The following is a 10,798-nucleotide window of genomic DNA, read 5'->3' as shown; positions in this document are numbered from 1 at the left end:
TAAGATAAAACTTTCAGCAAAATCTGAACCTATCCTTGAACCTCAAACAGCTCCAGTGGAGTTACTCATTGGTCAACATTTATGGCTGTTGATGTAAATGAGTGTAGAGCAGGAAGTTCCTATAATGGAGGGGTAAAAAAAAAAAAACATCTGTGGAGCTGAATATAAGGAATGGCTATCCTAGTTGTTATGAATACCAAGTAAGTATTTCCATGTGGCTGAATGGGTTGTAAATCCCCCCAACACTTGTTTTCAGCTGGTTCCTGGCATGCAGATAGATATTACGTACCCTTCTGTGTCAGTCCTCAAAGGAAATAGCTTGGAGTATGGAGAAGGTTAAGTGTTAATGTGGCAATAGTTTGAGGCGATGTGTGCTGACAGCTGTGATGAATTGTTTCCATTGTACTTGTATTCCTTTACACTCACACAGTGTTTTCTGTATCATCCCACATGATAATCCCTATCCATACTTAACAACAGCCCATCTGTATTGCCTCCAAAATGGTAGTCTCTATTATATTATTTATTTAAGCTGGCTCTTTATTGGAACAGTATGGTTGTAATTTTCCCTTTTGGAGGAACACATGCCCTTTTCAGTCCTTTGTTATTTTTACAGTATGATACAATACATATATTTTCCAGCTTTTTGCCACTGAATGAGCAACTGTAAAGACAAATTCTGCATTTTTCAAAATAGACACATTACATACAGTAAGGTTGCATTATACACATTCAAATGTCACACATTTTAACACAGTCCACATGAATAGATAAGTGTAATAAAAGTCCATTTCTCTCTCTTTTTTTTGTGAAACATTCATTTCCATTTTATTTGTCCAGGTTGAAGTTGTGATCCTTTGTGTTTCCACTGGGGCGCACTCTTGAGTCACCATAAAAAATGTAATTCATGAAATTGATGACCAACAAGTTAATCGGCTGGTCTCATTTGGTCCTCCAGTGCATCAATACTATCAACAGTAAGCTCAAGAGCATATCCACATGTTGCCCTGTTTGATGGTTGGCTGTCAGACAACCAGACTTTAGGCTCCATCCACGTAGAAGCCTCATCATTTGTTCTGACCTGGGATGGAGGCTGGCTATGCACATAGAGTAGTTCTTGCTGATGACGTGTGGAGTTGCTGAGGTCCGATGTTCTTCCATATTTGTTTGTTAGATTATAGATGGTGTGATTGCTAAAAGACACAAAAAATGAAGAGGATCAAAAGCTTGGCTCTCTGCTCACTTTGGGTGTACAATATGCAGGCAGGAAAGAATCATTGTCGTAACCACTGTGGCTCCTGCTCTGTGTCTTGAGATTAGTGAGTTTGCTCAAACAACAATCAGATACAGTAAAGAACATTGTGCACACATGATGTATATCACTCAGTAACTGCTGTGATAAATACTTTTTTGTTTTTAGAAACATTACTTTCCATTTAGATAGATAGATAGATAGATAGATAGATAATGTTAGCTTTCTCTGTTCACAAAGTGCAAACAAAGAAATGAGAACAGGATGTGAAACTGGATAATGTGTCTCCTCTGTGCTTAAAACACATTTTCTTGGCCTAATAAGCATATTGCCATATGGCCTGATGCAATGCGGACGACACCGCTAGGATCTGAGTGTCACAGTTCATTTGTTTCTGGGCCTGACACGGTCTGTGGGGGCTATAGGGATGTCATGTATATCTACTTACATGGTGTATTATGGGGTCTTCTACGGTGGCACTGAAGGCTTCCAAATAGAGGGGCTGTAAATCTCTGTCTGTGTTTTTGTCTGTCTGCTGCTCTGTTTTCTCTGTTTCGGGCTGATGGATTTCTGCTTCTTGGTTGCAACCACAGTATAGTGAACACAACATCCACCTCACCGGCACAGGCTCAGCACGACCTGGGCCCATAGAGAGGAGTGAAAGATGAGAGAAGTACTACACATATGTGTGTTTGTGTGACTGTTTGTGTTTTAAAATAAAACAGCAACTTAATATATTATCTAATGCAATTACCAGTCTCTTCAGGAAGTTACAATCATTTAGTTTCTCGCGAGTTTCACGTGTCAGTTCAGTTCCCTGTGCAAAGCATTAGCCCACACATGTGCGTTAACAAACTCACTGTCTTGTCTCTGGCTGTGAAGATGCAGACGTGAGACTAACAGCTTACATTTACCAACAAAAAATACTGCTGAAGACCATGCAATGCAAGTCCATGATGTTCTGCATCAAAGTGGGGATAAACTGTTTTGCTCTATGTGCGACATTGTGGTGGAACACAAATGATAGTCATCAATTGACAAACATTTATCCACCCCCGAACACACCCAGAGAACGGCTGATATGCGAGGACAACAGACAAGATAATTCACGATGACGGAGGCTGTTACATCCAGATTTATTGCAAGCGCTGACAGAGTCAAAGTATGTTTGATTATGGTAATGTTAATGTAGTCTAACTTACAAAGTGGTAAGAGGGGGCTTGTCTGTTTGCATGACAAACTCTGTGTACACTTGTGCGTGCATGTGTGTGTGAGTGTGTCTGTGGCCATGAATAGTTTTGTGATATTTGTATATTACAAAGAAATATTTAAAAATTTAATTTGCAGTATTTAAGTTCAATTTTCCATTTCTGAAAGAAACAGAGAAAGTTTTTGTGATAAACAAACACTCCTTAGGTGAAAGAATGAGTGCAAACAACTCAACTGCAGTATATAGAGGTCCCCTCTTCGATAGGTAGACATCGCTCATGGATGCAAGTCCCCCCTTTATTTAAAACTAAGTATTCTGTTCTGTGTTTGTTTTTACAAAATGACCAGAAATAGAGGTCCACATTTGGCAGTGCAGAATGAGAGTCCACTGTTGTCAATATAGGAGTGTAAGTGTGTGTGCGTGTGTTTGTGTGTGTGTGATGAAGAAAATAGTTTAGAAATAAAAACTCTCAAAGAAAATGTTTAAATACTGTGTGCAGGTTTCATTCAAAATATATAGTGAATCAGAGATGAATAGTGTGTTTGCATCACAATTTTTCACTAAAGCAGCCATAAAATCTGGCATTTTAGACCTAAAACTCCCCCCAAAAGACCACAAAATCCTGAAAGGGTTGAATTGCAGTACATACTGAGAGTGCTGGTCACATACAGCTAGATTAAAGCACTCATCACTGAGCAGCCTCTCTCTGTGAAAGTTTTTCATGAGATTTTGTCTCATTATGAGTGTGTGATGTAGCATTTTCACCCCAATTTGGGTGTTAAGTATCACTCCTTTTAGAGTAGTTGTATTAAATTTGATGCATGAAAGAAGAATGTATATACTGAATAATAATTTACCTTTCGTTGCCATTGACATCCATGGCAGCAGTGCCATTTGCAATTTGGACAGTTGCCGTGGCTGTCCTGCTGTTTATTTCTTGAAGCATGAAGTTTTGATCTGTTTGACCTGCCCTGCAGGTGGGAGGGGTGAGACCACACAGCAGTGTCACCTCTGTGAGCTCATCTCTGGCTGAAAGGGGGACTAGGAAAGGAAGAATAAAAAACTGGAGATAAGATCAGAATAATGTATTTGATATAATAGCAACAATTCTTTGGTCAGAAATAAATGTTCACTCAGAAATTAAACCGATTCTGAAACTAAAGAGCATGAAACTCAGCAGATATCCCTGCACACTTAAAGCTCTTTCTACATCTTTACCTGCTGTTACAACGGGAGATGGCTGTCGGCTCCTCCACCCACTGTAAGTAGGGCATCGGCATCTTAGTAGACGGGCGTAAGCTGACCTGAAGTCTCTGTTAAGGGCTCCATAGAGCATAGGGTTGAGGGCTGAGTTGGTGTAACCCAGCCACAACACAAAGGGGAATGCTGGTACTGTGCTAGGGTCTGGATGCTCCTTCAGGCCCAATACCGTGAACAGGATGAAATACGGCAGCCAGCACACTACAAAAGCCCCTATCACTGCTGCCAGTGTCACTGTGGCTTTGTGCTCCCGGAATGCCACCACTGTTACACTGGAAACCACAGTGGTGCTGGTGGAAGGATTGTTCCTGCAGTTGTAGGTGGTGATGCAAGTGGGTCGGGCACTGATGATGCGTTTGGCCTGTGCCCGTGCAATGCGAAGTATTCGGAGGTAAGTCCAGCACATAGCTATCAGAGGCAGGTAGAAAGTGAGGAGAGAGTCTGTCAGTACGTAGGGTCTGTTGAGTTCAAAACGACATCTCTTTTCTGGAGCCCAAGGCCCCTGGTTCTGGACTGTGCCATTAACGGTGTTCCAACCCATTTGGATGGGCAAGAAAGACACAGCCACAGACACTGTCCAGACGCTGGCCATGGCTACAGCAACTCTCCATGGCAGCACCACCGAGGTGTATCTCAGAGGCATTGTCACAGCCAGGTAGCGGTCCACGCTGATGGCCAGGAGGGTGAGGATGGAGGCGGTGCACAGCATGACATCCATTGAGATGTAGAAGTTGCAAAAGACGGGTCCAAGCGGCCACTCTTCGTTAAGTGCGAGGAGGGCCGAGAAAGGAAGGACAAGGAGGCCGAGCAGCAAGTCTGTCACAGCCAGCGACACGATGAAGCAGTTAGTGAGGCAGCGGAGGCGTCGAGAGGCGCAGACAGCCAGGCACACCAGCACATTACCGCCGACAGTCAGGAGGATGAGGAAGGACAGAAGGACCCCAAGCATCACGCTTGACAACATTATTGCTGGTGCTTCACTGGAGACAAAGTGATGACATCACTGCTGGAGCTTCATGTGAAACATTGTTGTAGTTTAAACCTAGACAAGAGGCCTCACTCTTAATAATAAGACTTAAGTTCATTGATAATGTTTTTAAGCATGTACACTCAGAGTGTTCGGTGCTCCCTTGTATTAAGGTGGAAACCATCTAAGTTGAATGCCTCCATGGTCAAATGTGACTTAAGATCTATGTGTGAGCTCTCTGTCTGCCAATATTTCCTCTCTCTTAGCTGCTGAATTACTTGACAGTTTGCTGTTCTTGCTGGGCCTGAACCCTACTAACCATAGCTTTCAACTCGTGTGTCTTAACCACATCAGCACCTGAGAATTGCGAATCAGCACTATGCTTCGCTATTGAAATGTCTGTGATGTCTGTTGAACAGCTTTCTGTCTGTGTGGCAGACTCGTAGTGATCCATGGCATCACTTTAGCATCAGCACCATCTTCTATGGCTGTGGTGACACCTAGTGGACAGAGAGGAGAAACACAGTTAGTAATCAGCACAGTATTTCCTATATTCACATATTTCATAGTCATGTTTACACAAAAGAGAAAAATAACTTAGTGTTTGGTTATAACCATAACTTATTAAATGTAATTTATTGATTATTAATCATTGATTTATTTCAATCCATTAGTCCAACAACAATAACAAAAAACAAAACAAAACAGTTTGTTTGGACAATATTTCATTTGTTTGTGTGTTTTCTGTCTGCACAGATAACCTTTATTAATACAGTACACTAGATGATGGAATACACTATCATGAGCTGGTTAATAAAAATACAAGATAACAATACAAGAATAAGACACAAAGTACAAACTTGGCATCAGGTTTGAAGTAGCTGATAAAAATGATAAATTAGTAATCCCAGACAGAATGACTCACAGTTAAATGGAAACGTTCACAAAAATCTGCCTTTGGAACAAATAAACTCTGAAGAAATATGTAAAACCACTGTTTTTATTCTCTGATAACTTTCTAATGAACTGTGTTGTGACATTTAAAGATTTATTATTTAAAGACGACAAGATATAACTTTTGCTGAATGGCGGAAACTGTGGCAAAACCTAAACCTTATTCTAGCCTTGACATTAAAACCAAGTCTTAACTCTCACACAATGATTCGAAGAAGTAGTGATAGGTGGTTCAGATGTCCCCCACAATGTAGATATGTCCTCATCACAATGGTTTGAATCTGATATTGGTCCTCACAAAGATAGCAATACAAGAGTGCACACACACACTTTCACACTCAAACTAAATTTAGTCTTGGCTTGCTGAGATGTGAAACGAAAAGTCGACACAGTGTGTCTGACTCAAGCGTTGCATGCATGATTTATGATGGTAAAGAATTTAGTATGAGACGGCCACTGTGCTAATTAATCCAGTCACAACATATATCATCAAAACAACTATGGTGTTTTTTTTGTTTTTTTTAAATGCATGTTCCTATTAAATGTATATGTATTTGTTTTTATGTCAGTTCATTTTTCATGATGAAACAAGCAAAAATAGAGCTGCCATTTCAGACAGTCAGCTAAGGAGAATTCCAATTTATCTATGATAAAACCATAAACCAAGGCAGATGAGTGTGCTCGTTGTGTGCACAGTATTTGTGCAGTATGTGCAACTGTGTAAACAGCTAGGCTGACTGTCTCTGAGCAAGCTGCTGCAGCTGAGATGATGTTACGACTAGTTTGGTCTTCAATAATGTTAAATATGATTCACAATTTGATGCAATCATGTGGCAACGCTTTCAAGTGAAACCCTGTTTGAAATCTTGAGTCAGGTTTCAGGGGGTTTAGTCTGGCTGATGAAAGATAAGGAACAGATGAGTTGAATACCAATACAACAAATTTCCATGAATAATAAAAAGGTTGGTTTTAATCAATGGGCAAGTAAATGTTAATTCTGTTAGTATTGTTATATTTTTGCAATAACTCACTGGCAACACTTCAGCCAGTGAGTCACAATACCTGACCTTGTACAGAAATATAGCTTTACAAGTGACTTACTGTCTTGTGACAGTCTGACTTCTGGAAATATATCTGTTTTCATCATGGGACACTCAGAGTTTTTATATGTTATTAGTCACACAGGCATGTTGTCAGTAACCATGTGCACGACTTCACTCATGGTCTTTTACTACAACAGTAATGGTAATCTATCAGAAACATATTTAGTATTAGTGTGATGAACAGCAACACCAACCACTGTGTAACAGTTTCTGGTGATTTATAACACATTTGAAAATAGTTTACTTCTACTTCTCATGGCATCAAAGCATTCTGGGAACCTCCACCCACCTACCCCTAACACGCTTCAGTATAATACCCGTTTATTTACCTTACTGCAACTTATTTTTAAGGTATAATAAGCGTGCATTATTTTTAATGTAATAAATTACAGGATTTTTCCCTCCTGTTTTTCTCCATGATTTTCAATAAGTTATTTACACTGGTGGAAAGCATGTCACACCTGACACACTTAAAAAGTGATGCTATGTGAGCAGATTAATGATGTGAACGGTAGAATACTCCAAATTCCCAATATTCAGTAAGTCACTGTAAAATACATGAAACGTCATAAACAATACCCAGAATGCAATGCATATTACAGTTGTGGCATTTTGCTCTAGTAACTCTAGAAATTACTGCAAAGTCCAACAGTGTATTTTTGACAAACATGATTCTCTTGTAGATATTGTTAGACTTTTTGTCTTTTTTTAATAGACTTTGTTGGGAGGGTTGCACAGTGTAATTTGTCCTCTGTGAACTCATTCATTAATGGCATGTGAGCAGAGTTTTTGAATGTGTGCTTGGTGGAATGAGGGTAACTACTTGATAAGTAAGGATGTGTGTGTGTGTGTGGAGTACATGTGTTTGCGTCAGTGGGTGGTGGGTAATGTTTGCCCGTCTATTCTCTAACACTGTAATGGGTATTGGGACATTTGCCAGACTTGGTCCAGAGCCACTCACTTATCACCTCAAAGAGAGAGAGGGAGCGAGACGTCAGAGGTGGACACACTGGCTTCACATGAAGACGAGAAGAAAGAGAAATTGGACTATTTAATGAAGAGAAGACTGAAAGAAAGATTTTTAATTAAATCTGGGTCTACAGAAACCAGACCACCATCTCTAATCTTTGAACTCTTTTAATCTTCACTTCTTTGTTTTTCGTGGACACATTTCTGTCACCGACTCACTGCTTTGAACTTCATCCAGAGCAAACACTGATAATGCAGCTACTAACGTATGAAGTGCAGCTCTCAAATGCACATGACATCTCAGCCTTTTATATCTGACAGCTGCTCTGACTGACTCACCGAGACCACACGTTTCAACCGTTTTCATCATTGAAATCTGCTTCTCACACTGTCAGTCACTCTATCTTTCACTTTGTCTCACACGTACACTTGCTCAAACAAACAGTCGGAAAAAGTTTGGCTCTGATCCAACAGTGGCCTGTGAGGAATGTCCACATATGGACATGAATTACAGTTACTTGAATTTTATCAATAACCTTGTCTTAACCTCGGGATTAATGTATATGAGGTATGTAAATTTGTTATCTGCCCTCTGCTGAATGCTTGAGTTCCTTTTCCCATGTTACAGTGCGTCTGTGAGAGCATAACCATATTAGTTCCCTGTGTTTATTTCTGCATAAACATTTGTGTTTTAATAAAACTATATTAATATACAACACTGCCCACTTACCAAGAACCACAAAGTAAGCACAAGCAAGTGACGTGGGTTTATTTTATTTTTTGTCCATGTCAAGTCACTGTTAGTCTGTGCAATCTACAGTAGAAAGTCACAAGTCAGTTATGTTGAGAAGTATGATATCCCCTTAAAGTAAATAAAGCATCACTCATTCAGACAGAGCGCTACTTGCTTACTGACCATCTGTTTTCTTTCACAAATATCTCATTAGTTGTTCCTAATGGAATACAATGGTGAGTGTTACTGTATTTGTATATATAATCACAGACACTCACTCTTATGTAGGTGTTAATGCACATACTAAAACACAACCAACAACACATGTCTTTGTAATGGATTTTGAGGACTGTAATGGATCATAATGGCTGCTGAGTGCAGTGTTTTCCACAGGATGTAAAGGCTGCTCTACTTATGGAGGTTTTCTGCAAGAGAATGCTGTTTCATGTTTTCAAGAGACAACAAAGCGTTGCATGGGTTTGTGGTTTCGAAGGAGATTGCACGAACAGTCTATCTGAGGTGACACCCAACAGTTGACCGACATAACAAAGTGATTAACTTTCAGGATGGCTTCCTATCTTTGTGCCCTGTTTTCTAGTGCAAAGAAAGATGCAAACGAGCTGGAAAAAGCTTCATTTTCCCCCATCTAGACCTGCCATTACTCAGTGAGTGGTCTGGCGAAATGAGCCCAATTTTAGGCGCGCAGAAGAGAACTTGGAACAGTGGCTCTGGACCAGACATGGTCTGAGCTCGGAGATGAGTAATGAGGTTATTTACCTCTCAGCTGGGACTCGCTGCCTGATTTGAGATTCTCCAAATACCAAGTACTCATTGTGCGACCTTTTCCACCAGCCAGACATGTCTTATTAGAAAACACACAGACAAGGAATATCTTCTCTTCTGTAGCCCAATGATCAACCATGTGTATTGTCACAAATGTGAAGCAATGTGTTGGAATATGTTTACAAAGAGTCAGAAATTGATTCAATTCTGCTTTTACAGCTCATTGCAATATTGAGATAAGCTCTGATCATCAGCAGGGCGTGAAATTAACTTTTTATCCGGTTGCTACAGACACAGTAGTCACCATTCATTCAGCTCATTTAAACTGAAACACAGTTAGCTGATCTGCCACCTAATGGTTGGCAGGAGGTATGTTAGTGTCCAAAGATGACACACTGAACCAAATCACTTGCCTCTTCTCTACAGTGCTGCTGAAATGTGTGGAGAAGTACATGCAATGACTCCATGTACTTTTTAGTGATATACTATTTGTTAGACAGCCGCAGAGTGGCCAAAAGATTAGACTAATTCAAATGTGAAATGTGGCAGTAGCTGCTGTTGATTCTGCATCTATCATATTAGGAAAGCTGTAGATTGTTTATGATGGATTTACGTTAAGAAAAGCAAGGAATTTTAATTGGTACAAGGTCATCAAACATTTAATTAGTGGGGACATTAATTCTGAGGAGGCCTACAGATGTTGAAAGCAAATTTTCCCTGCGCGCAGCATTCATAAGAGCTTCATAATTCAATCAGACAAATGAAGGCTTCATCTATCCTAATATAATTCAATTGAGCACTAAATACTTGGCTCAGTTACTTCCTCCGCTTTGCAAAGTAATCTATAGCAGTCTGCATTTTTGTGAACGTGCCAACGCCTCTGTGAGTGTGTGTGTGTGTTTGTGTGTGGAATGGGTGCGTCCGTGTGTGTGTGTGTCTGCGCCTGTCTTCCTGTTTGTCTTTGTTTTGTCCTTGACTGAGAGACCCTGAGAGAGAGGAAAGTGGTCTGGGATGGTGGGTTGCTTGGTAACAGTTGTATGTCCTGACCAGTTGAGAGAAGCTGGCGGATCTTGACGAAGCGTGAAAATGAAACACACTGAGCGACAGACAGGTGGCTGCTTTACACAGACAGGGGGATCAGATGCATAAAATATGTATAAACACTAACAGCATGTGTTACTGTGGCACAGACATGTGCCAGTGTGTCAATCTTGACCTTACCGCACCTCTGTTATGCTAACATTACAGCTTCTGTATGCTGTGCTTCAACTTAATAAATGTCTAAGTAAGTAGACACACTCAAAGACATTTGTATACACAACACACACTCATACAGGTCCAGAGTCAACTTGTTCCCTGTCATATCTTACTGTTACACTTCCCTGCAGCTATTTGAACAGGGAACTTTCTACTGAGCTGCTAAGCACGGTGTATGGTTCCCTGACCAAGTCATGACACTAAACCACATCCTCTCACTATTCTGGTGGATGTTTCGGTCTATACAGACAGAGCAGATTCAGTCGTTGCTGATTTGGGTAAACCCTCAATCTGCCATTATAGTGATTTA

General features: G+C 40.4%; 1 protein-coding gene across 2 annotated transcripts; it reads right to left on the bottom strand.

The window, feature by feature from the left end:
• Positions 1-537: 537 nt before the first annotated feature.
• On the bottom strand, positions 538-5,134 carry LOC141013538 (histamine H2 receptor-like). Of its 2 annotated transcripts, XM_073487293.1 has the most exons (3): positions 3,681-5,134; positions 3,320-3,491; positions 538-1,193 (listed from the first exon to the last, which is right to left on the bottom strand). In XM_073487293.1, the coding sequence occupies exons 1-3, from the start codon at positions 4,684-4,686 to the stop codon at positions 929-931; spliced, it is 1,443 nt and encodes a 480-aa protein (XP_073343394.1). In that variant the 5' UTR covers positions 4,687-5,134; the 3' UTR covers positions 538-928. The 2 variants fall into 2 exon arrangements, 1 of the variants encoding a protein (XP_073343394.1); XR_012180436.1 differs by lacking the exons at positions 3,320-3,491; positions 3,681-5,134 and adding an exon at positions 1,701-1,869 and having other exon boundaries at positions 1,145-1,193.
• Positions 5,135-10,798: the final 5,664 nt, after the last annotated feature.

The sequence above is a fragment of the Pagrus major genome, chromosome 18, assembly GCF_040436345.1.
Source record: "Pagrus major chromosome 18, Pma_NU_1.0".
In the NCBI taxonomy this organism is placed as follows: domain Eukaryota; kingdom Metazoa; phylum Chordata; class Actinopteri; order Spariformes; family Sparidae; genus Pagrus; species Pagrus major.
Note: the sequence above shows the minus strand (reverse complement) of the source record. Positions and strands in the feature narration are given on the sequence as shown.